This window comes from Haliotis rufescens, unplaced genomic scaffold, assembly GCF_023055435.1.
Source record: "Haliotis rufescens isolate VD_foot unplaced genomic scaffold, xgHalRufe1.0.p SCAF_9, whole genome shotgun sequence".
NCBI classification, from domain to species: domain Eukaryota; kingdom Metazoa; phylum Mollusca; class Gastropoda; order Lepetellida; family Haliotidae; genus Haliotis; species Haliotis rufescens.
The window spans coordinates 24858583-24875084 of record NW_025964383.1 but is presented as its reverse complement, the minus strand read 5'-3'; the positions used below and the strand labels follow the sequence as shown (position 1 = coordinate 24875084).

At 41.8% G+C, this 16502-nt stretch overlaps 1 protein-coding gene across 2 annotated transcripts; it reads left to right on the top strand.

The window, feature by feature from the left end:
• The first annotated feature begins 2884 nt into the window (after positions 1-2884).
• LOC124127925 (F-box only protein 6-like) lies at positions 2885-15694 on the top strand. Of its 2 annotated transcripts, XM_046491324.2 has the most exons (6): positions 2885-2958; positions 8180-8462; positions 10201-10305; positions 11268-11406; positions 12176-12308; positions 13486-15694. In XM_046491324.2, the coding sequence occupies exons 2-6, from the start codon at positions 8192-8194 to the stop codon at positions 13621-13623; spliced, it is 786 nt and encodes a 261-aa protein (XP_046347280.2). In that variant the 5' UTR covers positions 2885-2958; positions 8180-8191; the 3' UTR covers positions 13624-15694. The 2 variants fall into 2 exon arrangements, with proteins under 2 accessions (XP_046347280.2, XP_046347288.2); XM_046491332.2 differs by lacking the exon at positions 10201-10305.
• Positions 15695-16502: the final 808 nt, after the last annotated feature.

Here is a 16502-nt window from a genome sequence, read left to right as displayed (position 1 = left end):
AGAGAAATCCTACATCCATGGAACTTATCTCTCCTCATATCGAGTGTGTTGAAATTATTTTATATTTTATGTATGTATAAATGGACCGTTTGTATGTTCACAGTACGAGTGAGTGAGTGAGTGAGTATGGTTTTACGCCGCTTTTAGCAATATTCAAGCAATATCACGGCGGGGGACACCAGAGTTCACAGTACGATAGTTGTTAGCATGGTTATCATGTGTCAGGTGTAATCCCCAGAGGTGACTACTTTAATATTGATGAAATAGTTACAAATGCTCACCAAACAGACATGACGTCAATGTGGATATTGTTCTTGAAACATGTTCAAATGAAGATGCGCCTAAACTATTTTGAGAATATTTTAGTTTGAATGTTTGAATGAAATACATGTACAGACAATATTTACCACATAGGATGATATCGATCGCCCATTCAAAATGCACTGCTGTCTCAGCCGGCATATAATACAGGTCTGGTTATGACACCCCCTGTCATACGACCGTCTATATCTTGGCTTCATCTCAATGCAAAATGCCTCATATCATTGCTAGGTATGTGATAATGCACTATGTCTATGGGGGCGACCGTTCAGCCATTGCGTCGTCTAGCTTCATCTATGTGGAACAGCTCAAAAAACACTTCCCTCTAAAAATAACGTCGTCCTATTTACGACGTCATCATGTTGAGACCGCAAGTTCGAATCTCCAGAAATGACCTCATGATAGAACAATGTTTTATCGTGAAATAAACCACGCTTCGTTCTTCATAGTTCCTCGCGATTAATCGCGAAGCAATCTCATATTACACAATAATGTATAATCTTCGTCATAACGACCCGTGAAGATCCGGGGTAGAATAGGTCTTCATCAACCCATGCTTGCTGTGAAAGGCAGTTATGCTTGTCGTAAAAGGCGACTGACGGGATCGGGTGGTCAGGCTCGCTGACTTGGTTGATGCATGCCATCGTATCCCAATTGCGTGGATCGATGCTCATGATGTCAATCACTGGATTGTCTGGTTCAGACTTGATTATTTACAGACCACCGCCATATAGCTGGAATATTGCTGAGTGCAGCGTTAAACAACAAACATATGGATCACATTTTTTACAAACCAGGATCGCCCATTCAAAATGCACTGACAAGCCGTATCAGCCCAGGAGGGGATATAATACATTATCATGTATAGAGGTACCAATTAGTAAAATATATTTAAATAAATATAACAGCAACAGAACAATCAATCTCATTAAAATCAGATCTTAGTTCTCGCTACCGCTAAACTAAGATCTGAGGACATCCCATTACGGGTCACGTCAGACCGACCTTGCGCGAACTTTGACCGACCAATGGAATGACCAATCAGAAGGCAGCTTTCTCGTGCTTTACGGCACTAATTTCAAATTGGCGACTACGCTTCGAAACATATTTTGACAAATTCTCGATTACAAATTTGAAACCTGTACAAAAGAACATTCTGGAATGGTCAATAGCTGGTCTAGATTGTAAGGATTCAGTCGATAAACCCGCAACTATCGTTCGGAATACCCCATGTTAAAGTTTTCGAGGTTGCATGATTAGAAATCACATTCCGACTGTCACTTTCATAATGTGGTAAGCGACGCTCTGATTGATCGGATGAAAGGTCGTTCTGACGTGACCCCTAATGGGATGTCTTCAGATCTTTGTTCAGCGGTAGCGAAAACTAAGGTCTGATTTAAATGAGATTGCAGAACAATATATTGATGTTCATGAACCCAGAAATTCACCACGGCACCGCCATAGTATTTACGGGTTTCCCGTCAATGGCAGGCATACGTGCTGCCCTGGCCTGTTCAATCTACTTGTGAAGGAGTGTGAAACATCGACCAGTTTGGTCCCCAAGCATCTAACACCGAATGAACCTTGTTCCCTTATAGAATGTTGATGTTATTGTTAATGCACAAAGTACAAAATACTCATTCACAGACATTAAGTGTGCCTACTCAAAGTTCAAGGCAATGCTGATAAGAATAGTGTCCTATGTCTTTAATATAGAGAATATGGAAGCATGTTTATACATGACATTGTACTTTTTACTTCAAACAATAATCTAAGATTTTATCAACTGACCTCAGCAAGAACTTATATGTTTCAAATAAAATGTGATTTCATTACGTGTATTTCATGTCATCTTCCTGTATGTTTCGTTGTGTATTGGACCGCCTCCGTGGTCTAGTGGTAGAGTGTCCGCCCGGAGAGCGGAAGGTCCGGGGTTCGATCCCCGGCCGCGTCATACCAAAAGACGTTAAAAGATGGTACTTAATGTTACCCTGTCTGACGCTCGGCATTAAGGGACTAAAACAAGAACTGGTCGGCTCGGAGTCAGTATACTGTGTCTGAGTGTGGTATTCATGTTACACTGCGGCATGGTATCCCAGTGAGCTAGCACTATAAATCGGCATCAGTCCGGACTAGTACAAGCAGCCACACAAACATACACACGTACATGCACCTCGCTATATAAGTGCAATAATCTTGGACGCGACGTTAAACACCATTTCACCTCACCTCGTTGTGTATTGTACCAGAAACCACCAAGTAAGCAATCCGCTGCTAATAGCTTAGTTATCTCCCTTGCTACAGTAAACGCGACAGGACGGGCTTTTGTAATCATATATATCCTCAACGTGTGTAACAAAACGTCAATGGAACATTAGATCGACTAAAATATATAAGAGGGTACATTCAAACTGATCATATTGTAATTGAGTAAAATGATTCACGTTTTCTTAGGGTATGTTTAACAATGTAATGAGTGCATAACCTTCTAAATTCCTCTGAATGATGTTTGCTCCTGACTCACCGTGTTGGCAGTTTGACATTACACAGGAAAAGCACTCATTGAACAAGGAAGTAAACATATTTATCCAACGATTGTCTAATACTGCACAGACGGTCAGGGCTCGTCAGTTGAAGGTAGGTAGTTTGTGATTATGATAAGCGACTTATGTCTGATATAAGCAGAATCAATATATTGTTTGTTTGTTGTTTAACGCCGCACTCAGCAATATTCCCCTACTTTTTGACAAACTTTCCAACGAAGAGAAGAGGTAAACATAAGCTCAACTTGAACTTTCAGAACAAGTGAGCAAACCATTTCCTATACACAGTAGCTTACACACATACGTTGTTTAACGCCGCACAAATATTACAGCTATATAACGGCGGTCTGTAAATAATCGTGTCTGGACCAGACAATACAGTGATTGATATCATGAGCATCGAGCTACGCAAAAGGGATACAAGGGCATGCATCAACCAAGTCAGCGAACCTGACCACCCGATCCCGTTAGTCGAATCTAACGACAAGCATGGGCGCCTTTTACAGCAAGGATGGCCTGGGTTGCTGAAGACCTATTCTACCCCGGATATACACGGGTCGCATTGGTATGTAGGAAATGAGACAAATATCCTTGTCCTTTGAGGTTAAGTCATGAATGAACGATTTCCACTGAGGATCTATGATAAGAATGAGTGAGTGAGTGAGTTTGGTGTAACGTCTCTACGAACGGCATCTCAGCTATAGCACTGCTTGATAAGGGAGGGAGGAAATTTGATGCAGGTCTTGGGCGTTTAAAACTTTGATACGGATGGGATGGTGAGAAATCTAAAAGCATGGTCATGGCAAATATGGAATTCGAGCCCACGTTCATGGGTTTAAGACACGCATGAGGCACAATTCGGCGAATTGTCGCGCCTCGTACGACCGGACCACCCGTGCACTCTTGTTAGTATAGGTGCAAGGACAGCGTTATATCAGGCAACACCATATTGTTTTCTTTGTCACAGACATAAAATAGGAAACGCATACATAACAGCTCCTTCTCACAATCGGAATATATATTTACTTAATAAGTCTCTCTCAAGTATACCTTCTCTGAATAACAAATTAAATGCAAACGGTACGTTTCCTGATTATTGATATCTGAGCCCGCAGTTCTGTCTGCTGTGCCGTAAAATTTTATATTAAATGCTGCTTTGGTATAACATTGTCGCAGATTCCGTCTATCCACTGTGTATGTCAATATTCAATTTGGGCACCAACAATTACTGTACAACTGAATTTGGCCAACGTATTTCTACGTAGCAGTAATCTTTCTCCCGCTCAGAACGTTTGGCTATTGAAAGGATAGGCCGCGTCTATTATCATTGATGAATACCCATTGGTAACACGTCTTACAAATCATAGCTGTATGGTTGTATTTAATAGGAAAATACCCAACAGACATACATTCCTTTCAGAGAAAATCTGCTGTAGATAATGAGTGAGTGAGTGAGTGAGTGAGTGAGTATGGTTTTACGCCGCTTTTAGCAATATTCCAGCAATATCACGGCGGGAATATACCCATGTCGGGAATCGAACCAAGGTCTTCGGCGTAACGAGCGAACGCTTTAACCACTAGGCTACCCGACCGCCCCTGTAGAAAATGAAGTAATTGTTGTACATATAAGCTATAAATGGCGGACAGTAATCAGTCATGTCTTAACCATGAGCATCGTTGGGGTAAGTGACTTAGATCAAGTGAGGTAAGGCACACATGGTACACACTCAACGACTTTAATTATAAACGTTATGGATAAGTCTTGTTACTTTTTTGTTTTTGCTTTGTCATGGAAATACCATAGTCTAGAGTTTTGAAAATATTATCGAATGTAAAATTACTATGAGAGTACTAAAGAAATGAATTTGTGTAATAAAAAGTAAGATTACTAATCCACTTGGAACCTATAAAAAGTATTAAAAGAACATAAGAAATCCAACGGTGTAAAGTTATAATTTTTACATGTGAATATTATGCTATATTTCTGAATGTATAAACATTCAAAAGGAACAGGATCAATAAACATGTTTATATATAAACTAGTGTCCAAAAGAAACGATACCACACATTTTTCAAAATATTTTTTTATGAAGAGTTAATTTTCGTCTGAAAAGGTACTTTTGCGTATCCTACGTTCCAAACCAAACGTATTCGGTCGATAAAACCGGGAACATTTGATCAATTGAGAAAAAAGCGTGCAATTTGCCCAAATGACGTTCCGTCCCGTAACACGAAATGCACGTGCATATCTTCTGTAGATCTTCTGAGAGAGAGAGAGAGAGAGAGAGAGAGAGAGAGAGCCGTTGGAATGCTCCAACAGGGAGCTACACACCGCGACGTCGCCAGAAGGTTAGGATGCCCGCGCATAACCGTCACCAGGTGAATGCAGCGGTTGCGTCAAACAGGTCGGACAGCAGACAGGCCGAGAAGCGAGAGACCACGGGTGACCACGCCTCTTGAAGACCGCCACATCCGGGTACTTCACCTTCGGAACCGCTTCGTAACGGCGACGTTAACGGCACGGACGGCATTGGGACTCGTGATAAGTCGACAAACCGTGTACAGGAAACTGTGGGCACATGGTATCCGAACACGTCGCCCCTACCGCGGAGCGTTCCTGACACCTCAACACCGACTCAACAGACGGATATGGGCCACGCGACTTCGACGGTGGCAACGGTGGAACTGGGCACGTGTCATGGTTTCTGACGAAAGCAGATTTTGCATCTTCGGGAACGACGGCCGGCAGCGTGTGTACCGAAGAGGAGGTGAACGTTTGGCACCGAACTGTATCCATCAAGTCAGGCCATATGGAGGCGGAGGTTTCATGGTTTGGGGTGGAATCTGCGGTGACGTCGTTATTCCAGGAAACCTGAATGCGCAGCGTTATCGCGATGACATCTTACAACCAGTTGTTGTGCCATTCATCCAACAAGAGCCTAATGGTATCATTTTCCAGCACGATAATGCGAGGCCTCACGCGGCAAGGCTGACCCAGAACTTCCTAGCAAACGCCAACATTCACGTTTTACCATGGCCGGCATGTTCAACGGACATGAACCCAATCGAATACATGTGGGACATTCTCTGCCGCAAAGTCAGAAATCGCCCTATGCCTCCAGGAATTGGAACAATGCCTCCACCATGAATGGCAACGCATCCCCCCAAACGTCATCAGACGTCTGACGTCATCAGCCCGTAGACGTGTACTAGCGTGTACTGACGCTCACGATGGACATAACCGGTACTAACGTGACTTTGAGACGTGTGTTGTGACATTTTTCACACTTGACTCATCAACTGTGTTCAAATGAAATTCTCATTTTGGACCCCCCGCGTCTTTACATGTCTGTCCTCATGATTGTAAAGGATTGATTACAATGAATTCTTGTACACGTACTGTGAAAACATTACTCACAAGTCATATACCAATTTGAAATGTCTGTATCGTTTAGTTTTTTTGTAATGTCCTTTCAAACACGTGGTGTCGTTTCTTTTGGACATTAGTTTAGTATAGGTCAAGCCATGTTTATGAGGCTTTTCAATCGACTGCATCCATGATTCCGTAATCGGAAGTATTGAGAGTGAGCCGAGAGATTATATATACCATTATGCATCAATGGTACACGATATATACTGAACCGCAAAAGAAACGTCACCCCAAGTAACATTTAGAAGTAGAAAAGGTATCATTTAAATATCTGGGTAATTTTTGTCAAAGTTTTAAAAATTTGACATTACCTTGTCCGGAAAAATGAAATTTGATGATAAAAAAACAAAGCAGATGACAATAAAACCGATCGCCAAAACGCATCACGGCAATGGCCATGGTAACCCGATACACGTGAGTTCCGTGCAAAGTGAAATGCACATGCGTTCCCCCATTTCTTGCCCTATAAAAATCCAACCAGATCGGATAACATTCGTTCGTCATTGAATTGCAACCACATGCCATGATTGACAAGAAATCAGCGACACCAAGCCCTCGGACGATTGCAAGCTGGACAAACCGCCCGGCAAGAAGCCAATGCATTTCAAGTCCAGGTAAGGACCATATACAGGCTCCAGCAATGGTACTAGACCACCAACTACAGATGACCGACCACGTAGTGGAAGACCAATGGTCACCCCCCAACTTCAGGATCGTCAGATTGTGCGACAGCATCTTCAAGATCGCTTTGTTACTGCTGTGGAAACTGCTCGACAGAACATGGGTACACACCAGCGACACATTAGTGCGGACAACGCGCGTCAACTGTCAGGCCACACTGAGGACCCATTCTGACACCACGTCATCGACGGGACCGTCTTCAGTGGGCAAAACAGCACCAGCATTGGCGCTACCAGCAGTGGAGAAGGGTCCTCTTCTCAGACGAGAGCCGTTACTGTATTTCAACAGTGTTGTGTTTCACATTAAGAACACTTGACACTTTAATTTCAAACTTGATGATCAGTTTTGCCGTGTTTCATTCTTTTTATTATGTCTCAAAGTATGTTTACAGTGTTTGGACAAATGAGGTTCTCATATATCTATCCATGGTGACGTTTCTTTTGCGGTTCAGTATATATGAAAATATGTTAAGCAGGGTATACAGCAGCATGGCTACTATCTAATATGTCTAGCTCGAAACTTACTTCTGGGATGTCACTCGCGACTGAGTGTTGCATAATAAATAATAGCCAAAACATACTTTTGTGGACCAAAAGAAGTGTATACCTTTTTACAATGGTAGAATAAATATAGAAATTACGACTGTAAGCTGTGCTGATGTTTTCTATCTATATTAGCAATATTAATATTTATATACACATATACTCTTTAGAGAAGTATAGGACCTTGAGATATAGATATAGAACAAAGATAGGTGTTGAGGACATCAGTAGTGCTTAATACCTCCAAGATTTGTCAAACATGCGTATGAGTTTCCCAATGGCGATTTAAGGGAGTTTGTCTATTTTTCTGGCAGGGCCTGGCCAATTTCAACCCGTGAAGATTCCAGGGTAGAATAGGTCTTCAACAACCCATGCTTGCCGTAAAAGGCGACTATGCTTGTTGTAAAGGGCGACTGACGGGATCGGGGGGTCAGGCACGCTGACTTGGTTGATGCATGTCATCGATCTCAATTGCGTGGGTCGATGCTCATGGTATTAATCAGTGGATTGTCTGGTCCAGGCTCGATTATTTACAGACCGCCGTCATATAGCTGGAATATAGCTGAGTGCGGCGTTAAACAACACGCAAACAAACAAACAATTCACTGGTCTGTAGGTTGTTCTTTAGTCAAGTTACGGACACGCATCTATATTTTTTCCAGGTCTTGAGAAACATGATGTCAGGGCACAGCTGCTTGGTGTATGAGATCCCAGAGAGCCTGATAATAGAAATACTCCTACAAGTTCCAGCCAAAGATATTGTACAGAACTGCGTGCTTGTATCTCGTCAGCTGAATGATATCATCGCCAGCCCCACACTGTGGAAGAGAAAATGTAAACTGGAAGGGAAGTATATTCCTCGTTTTGTGAAGCCAGAAGATTTCAAAAAGATGTATTTCTTTAATCCCTACACAAGAAATCTGATCAAGAATCCATGTGCACAGGGTAGGATCATTTATATGCACAGTGAATAATGCTATGCTTCTGAGCAGATTGTGAAATGTTTCATTGGCATAGGCTATTATCATTGACATGATAAGCTGATCTTACGTGTGATGTATATTGAATTTGTCTCTGAGCAATTTGTTGAAAATGAAATGTCAAAATGTTTAATTGAAATGCGTTTTCTTGTCCAGACATAACTGTTAACAACGCGCTCTAATTTACTCACTATGAACCCGTGAAGATCGGGGGTAGAATAGGTCTTCAGCAACCCATGCTTGACGTAAAAGGTGACTATCCTTGTCGTAAGAGGCGACTAACGGGACCGGGTGGTCAGGCTCGCTTATTTGGTTGATGCATGTCATCGATCCCAATTGCGTGGATCGATGCTCATGGTATTAATCAGTCGATTGTCTGGTCCATATTCGATTATTTACTGACCGCCGTCATATAGCTGGAATAGTGTTGAGTGCGGCGTTGAACAACAAACCAACAACAACACTCACCTATGTCTCATCTGTATCCCAAACCATGAAGATCCGGGGTAGAATAGGTCTTCAGCAACCCATGCTTGTCGTAAAATACTACTCTGCTCGTTATAAAAGGCGAGTAACGGGATCGGGTGGTCAGGCTCGCTGACTGAGTTGATGCATGTGATTGTATCCTAATTGCACGGATCGATGCTCATGATATCAATCACTGTATTGTCTGGTCCAGACACGATATTTTATAGACCGCCGTCATATAGCTGTAATATGTGTGCGGCGTTAAACAACGTATGTGTGTAAGCTACTGTGTATAGGAAATGGTTTGCTCACTTGTTCTGAAAGTTCAAGTTGAGCTTATGTTTACCTCTTCTCTTCGTTGGAAAGTTTGTAAAAATGTAGGGGAAATGGGTGGCTGTGTACACAACAAACCTGTGGTCAAGACTGACCGAGGTAATGCTGTTTTATTGCACATCAGAGAACAGAACAAGTCAACCTCCAATTCTTCCCCTTTCAAATTGCCTGGACATTTGGCCATAATGGGTTCATGGCACAAAAATCGTTTACAGAAAATTAATTATTTTCTAAAGTAGACACAATTTATGGATAACAACTTAAGACAGTTTGAGGATCTACACCGAAACGTCGCTTTTTACAATATTAAAAAGTTGTTATCCATAAAATTGTGTCTACTTTGTCATCCGTCATCTTCTATGTTATGGACCGCCTCCGTGGTCTAGTGGTAGAGCGTCCGCCCGGAGAGCGGAAGGTCCGGGGTATGATCCCCGGCCGCGTCATACCAAAAGACGTTAAAAGATGGTACTTGTTGTTACCCTGTCTGACGCTCGGCATTAAAGGGCTAAAACAAGGACTGGTCGGCTCGGAGTCAGTATACTGTGTCTGAGTGGGGTATTCATGTTAAACTGCGCCATGGTATCTCAGTGAGCTAGCACTATAAATCGGCATCAGTCCGGACTAGTACAAGCAGCCACACAAACACACACACGTACATGCACGTCGCTTTATAAGTGCAATAATCTTGGACGCGACGTTAAACCCCATTTCACCTCACTTCTATGTTATGCCTATCAATGAATTTAATCAATTTTCTAACTTGAATTTTAAAAAGAAGTCGAATAACACGATCACATTTTGTTTCGTTTAAAACAGCTGAATGATTTCAAAGTCACAAGGTTTAGAGTGAGTGAGTTTTCCATCGCATGTGTACAGTTTCCGTGTTTCTTTGATTGCTATAGAGGGATTACAACACTGGCAAGTGATGCGAAATGGAGGCAATAACTTCAAAGTGGAGACAGGTCATCATGGATGTCAGGATGTAACTCAAACAGATATGGTTCAAGGTAAACTCTCTTCTGTGAGTGCGGTGAGGTGAAATGGGTTTTAACGTCGCGTCCAAGATTATTGCACTTATATAGCGATGTGCATGCACGTGTGTGTGTGTGCGTGTGTGTGGCTGCTTGTACTAGTCCGGACTGATGCCGATTTATAGTGCTAGCTCACTGAGATACCATGCCGCAGTTTAACATGAATATCCCACTCAGACACAGTATACTGACTCCGAGCCGACCAGTCCTTGCTTTAGCCCCTCAATGCCGAGCGCCAGACAGGGTAACAACAAGTACCATCTTTCAACGTCTTTTGGTATGACGCGGTCGGGGATCGAACCCCGGACCTTCCGCTCTCCGGGCGGACGCTCTACCACTAGACCACGGAGGCGGTCTCTCCTGTGAGTGAGCGATGTGGGTTTAATGAACTGTATTTAACAGGGTGTTAACTGACTATATAACTCGAGTGTTCACCCTTGCCGAACTAGGCTTGAATTAGGGGGTTATGTTTTGGCTGGACTAACGAGTCCGGTTTGCAAACTGCCGTGCAGATGTCGGTCGATTGTAGGTTTTGCAAAACATGTCTATGGTCAACATGCCGTCAACAGGCTTTTTCCAAATCTTTTCATGTTTTTTTAATCAAGGTGCCCACGTGATGGTATGCATTTCGCAAAATAAGGCCCGTTTCATTTCTTGAATATCGATCAGATCGTCTTCTCTAGGCGCCGCCATTTTCTTTAAAGCAAATGCAAGTGATATGAGAGGTGGAATCTGATTGGTCAGTAGGAGGGACATAGACGGGACAGAGCTCGTAATAGCCACTGGTGGTGCTACGATTGAGCCCAGAAATTTCAGTCCAGATCGGCAAGGGCTTAAACTGGTCACGTAAATGTTGTTCATAGTAAGTGGATCGGGGATGCTAAATACAGCTCGTATGCTAATCTGTTCTGCTCCATCACTTTTGTTTAATTCTTCAGAGTGGCCAGAGCGGAATATAAATAAGTGGGCCACGTCGTATGGGCATTGTGAGAAAATGCAGAGAATTAACCTCGGGGAGGAGGGTGTGGTCGCGGAAGTGTTGGACACGATCAAACCAACCATCTACATCTCCGAGTGGTAGGTTGAGAGCCTTTTTTTTTTTATGGATTAACGTTAACACATCCGAGCCAAAACATTTGCAAACACTAAGTAAAAGATAAACATTGTCCAAAGTTTTGTTTTTGTCAAATCGTAAAGTTTATAAAACATTAAGGTATTGATAGTTATGTGTTTTTTATTTTACCTGTATTTTCATATCAAAACACTCTTAACGAAATACATTAACATTTGTTACCATAACAACGAAATACTATTACAATGATTAAAATGATAACGTAGAGTCCTCTCATATCCCCTTAGAATTGGTTAGAATTGATTTTCGGCCACCCATGCTTGTCGTAAGAAATATGTTCGTTTTGCACACAGGTTGGTTTGGTTGGATGGTTTGTTGTTTAACGCCGCACTCAGCAATATTACAGCTATATGGCGGCGGTCTGTAAATAATCGAGTCTGGACCAGACGATCCAGTGATTAATATCATGAGCATCGATCCACGCAATTGGGATCGATGACATGCATCAACCAAGTCAGCGAGCCTGACCACCCGATCCCGTTAGTCGCCTTTTACGACAAGCATAGTCGCCTTTTACGTCAAGCATGGGTTGCTGAAGACCTATTCTGCCCCGGTGTTCACGGGTCTGCAACACAGGTATGAGTTGGTATTTGTACATAAACTAAAGAAAAATGAGTATATCTGACACCAAAGTTATGTATTTAGTATAGTATTGACACAACCCTGATTAATATTACTTTATGAAGGTAGGCCCAGGTTATCTTTATATTAAAGGTTCGCTGCACGACAAGACTGCGCATGTCACTATGAGCTGGAGGTGAGGCTGTTGTCTGGTGACGAGCAAGAGCTGGACAGATTCACCTTTGAGGATAATGTCCCACAGTGGACTTCAGGAGAGTGGACAAAGGTAGTTCCCCTGGCAACTTAGCTGTGTAGAGTTGAATCCCTTGGGCTAGCCAGGATCTTATGACTTTGGGTTGAAATGTCAGATTCACGGTATTCTTCGTTTGTCAGCATGTTCGTTTCCTCAACAACATTGGAAACGTCTAAGAACAGCATATCTTTGACCATGAAGCTTTCATGCTGTGAAGATAAAACACTATCCCAAGCTGCGCGGGGTGTTATAACATTTGTCACTCTTGTGAAGCACACGTGTGGTGATAATGGGCCACGGAGTATAATCAGCTCTATCTTGGATGTTTGTTTGTTTGTTTGTTGTTTAACGCCGCACTCAGCATTATTCCAGCTATATGACGGCGGTCTGTAAAATATTCGAGTCTGGACCAGACAATCCAGTGATTGACGTCATGAGCATCGATCCACGCAATTGGGATACGATGGCATGCATCAACCAAGTCAGCGAGCCTGACCACCCGATCCCGTTAGTCGCCTTTTACGACAAGCATAGTCGTCTTTTACGGCAAGTATGGGTCGATGAAGACCTATTGTACCCCGGAATCTTCACGGGTCCTATCTTGGATGTGAATTCACATTCGGCACGGTTACAGGGCGTCATTCTGCCTTCCAAATATCAGTGCCTAACACCACTGAGTCCCCATGTTCCCTAGATATGCACTAAGGCTGCAAATGTATTTTGATATTTATAGCCGATACAATGATCTAGATCTTTGGTATTTTCTTATGTATTATGCACACTGTTTCCCTCCCCAAAGGAGTACTGTCTACAGGGGGTAGCATATTATACACACAGAGTGAAAACAAAATAACTATTATTGTCAGAACTGATTATTTATGTTATTTACAGGACCCATCATCAGACACCTTGAAATGAATCTGAGTCGTCAGAAAATGAATACATATATGACGAAATGCCATCATGTGACATCATCATAAGTCAAAGTCAAAGTTCTTGTTATTTGATTATATATTTGACAATACTATATTTTGCGAACATTGGCTCTTACTTTTTTCATGTATAAAATATAACTGGTAATTTACCACAATTCTACACAATAACAAGATATCATATTTTGTACGTGTTACAATACCTGTTTTAGAATTGAAAAAATAATTCTGTTTTAAAAGGATATATTCAAATAAATGATCGCTGTTTTGTTTTTCAGATGCAGCATGTGTTTAAAGACTATAAGGCTGGCGTTAGGTTCATTGAATTCCGACATCTTGGGGTTGATAGGCAGTTTTGGGCCGGACATTACGGACCAAAGTTTACTCTCTCATCTGTGAAATTTATGTTTGACTAATGCAGAATAGTTAATCTCAGACTCTGTATTTTCAGAACTAACCTGAGAGAGCAATATCGACTGGTCGCCATAGCAACCGTTAGTTATCATGGTAACCACAAACATGTGATATTTGGAGATGGAGGTGAATACATGTATCCAACTGATATTCCTGAATAATTTATCGTCAAAATATTATCTGTAGGAATGAAAGACACTTCAGGAAGTGAAATTTGATTAATAGAATAATAACACATAATAACTACAGATTTATATAGCGCTGGTATCCAGTTCGAAGAACTGCTCAAAAGCGCTACATTTGAGTCTACACAAAAAAGAGGCATTACACAGCTAGGAAAACACAAAGCCTCAATACTCCAAGAAAGATTTGGTGAAAAGATAAGTTTGAGTCTTGATCGGAACAAAGTAGGACTGTTAATGTTCCTGATATCCAATGGCAGCCTATTCCATAGCTCAAGGGCAACTTTGGTGAAACTCCGACCTCCAAAAGTCGCCGTTCTAACACTAGGCACAGAGAGCAGGGACTGGCAGCTTGATCTGAGAGATCTCCCAGGCTAGTTCTCTTCAAGAAGCTCGCTGATATAAGTTAGTCTTTGATTGTGTCTCGCATTGAACACAATCAGCATCACTTTATACTGGATTCTCTCATTGATTGTGAGCCAGTGGTGGTTCCGTAAAATCGGTGTGATATGGTCAAACTTTTTGGATTTAGTAACAAGCCTGGCAGCACAGTTTTGACCTCTTTGAAGTTTTGTCAAAAGGTTATGAGGAAGGCCGATAAGTAGAAGCTCGCCTATTGTATGTTATTTGAGAAGCTTGACATATTGTGAAGGTGGTAGTGGTTTGATTTGTTGACAATTTGTGTTATTACTGTATTGCTTAAAGTTTAGGTATCATGGAAAATATTTATAGATTTTTCTTACATCCTTATGTAGGTAGTGTGCAGTACTATAGGATGACCGAGAAAACAAGTGTGAATACCAAACCTTAGTGAGTGAGTGAGTATAGTTTTACGCCGCTTTTAGCAATATTTCAGCAATATCACGGCGGGGGACACCAGAAGTGAGCTTCACACATTGTACCCATGTCGGAAATCAACCCGGGTCTTCAGCGTGACGAGCGAACGCTTTAACCACTAGGCTACCCGACCGCCCCATCAAACCTTAGTTGTTGCGCCATATTTTGATGTCTGTGTTTGTCAGAACCAAAACGAATCTTAATTAGCACGGATGGCTTGCCGGCAAGCTGATTAGGTATTAGAATTGTAGGGAGACCTGTATATATATAATACAGGTATGGATTCCATGTTTGTCAAGAGTAGTGAGTGAGTGAGTATGGTTTTACGCCGCTTTTAGCAATATTCCAGCAATATCACGGCGGGGGACACCAGAAATGGACTTCACACATTGTACGCATGTCGGGAATCGAACCCGGGCCTTCGGCGTGACGAGCGATCGCGTTAACCACTAGGCTACACGACCGCCCCTTTGTGCAGAGTATGGTTGGTGGGGACGTGTCAAGTAGCCTTGATTTAACGTGAATTACATTATTCCATCCCAAGAATAATGGAGTTCATTTGTGGATAGGAGAATGTCAAAGAGTTAAAAACGGTGAAGAAAAGGTTTGCTTGAACGGAGACTTGCCTGTTTGTGTAATTTTGGAGGTAGCTTGTGCGATGTGTAATGTTGGGGGTAATTCCTCCAATAAGACCATATATAGAACCTCGGTGTATAAAGGCTCCTCCTCCGATGTATTTGCATTTCAGCCTTTGATATTGACAAGACAGAAGTGCAAATAAACCATATTTACGAAATCTGAACTGTTTTGGAAGCTAGCATCTAACTTGTTGTTGTGGTTCACGTGCCAGTGTAAACAAGCATTTGTATAAAACGATAATCAAATCGACACATTTGGCATAATGTTTTTAACAATATGGTTATATGTGAATAAATGGGCTAAAGTACTGCTTGTCTAATGTGATGCATGTATATATGATCAATTCTTATGTCAGGCATGTCATGTATATATTCAGTTTATATCATCACGCCAGTAAACAAAACTGATACGACAATTTCAATCTTCTCGTTGTTTGTTTCACATAAATTCATCAGCATATGAGCTTCAACATCATGATTATGTTTCTAGGTTTGTCAGCACCATATCCGTGCTCGTAGGTTTCACCGAAGTGGTAAACGTCTGCCGGAGACTTGTATTACTTCGGGCTTTCCTCCCGCATAAAGTTTGTTTGTTTTTGTTTGTTTGTTTGTTGTTTAACGCCGCACTCAGCAATATTACAGCTATATGACGGCGGTCTGTAAATAATCGAGTCTTGACAAGACAATCTAGTGATTGACAACATGCGCATCGATCTACGCAATTGGGATCGATGACGTGCATCAACCAAGTCAGCGAGCCTGACCACCCGATCCCGTTAGTCGCCTTTTACGACAAGCATAGTCACCTTTTACTGCAAGCATGGGTGGCTGAGGACCTATTCTAACCCGGATTTTCGCGAGTCATTTGAAAGTAGTTTTTAAAGATATTTTTGAGCACGCACAAATCAATCAATCTTGAACGTCTGTTAAAGTTAAGTAAATACTAAAAAAAAACATCCAGCAGGTGTACGCCGACAAACGGCCCCGTTGGCAGATGACTAAATATAATGTATAAGAATATAAGAAAAGTCTGATTGACTTTACACTAGATGCTTTCAAGACACGAACAACAGATCACAGAATACCAAATGTAACGTTAAAATGATATAAACCATTTTAATTTAAATTCGGTTGAAACACAACATTGTATTTGCATCCTATCGGAATGACCGTGATCGTTTCTTATCAAGAGCACTAATTTATTTGGCGAGTGAGAGTTGTTTC

Excerpts from the sequence above, each read along its gene's own strand:
- LOC124127925 (XM_046491324.2), top strand. The coding sequence starts at position 8,192 with ATGATGTCAGGGCACAGCTGCTTGGTGTATGAGATCCCAGAGAGCCTG. Across the intron at positions 11,407-12,175 it reads ACCATCTACATCTCCGAGTG|GTTCGCTGCACGACAAGACT; the intron begins GTAGGTTGAGAG and ends TTTATATTAAAG. Across the intron at positions 12,309-13,485 it reads CTTCAGGAGAGTGGACAAAG|ATGCAGCATGTGTTTAAAGA; the intron begins GTAGTTCCCCTG and ends TTTGTTTTTCAG.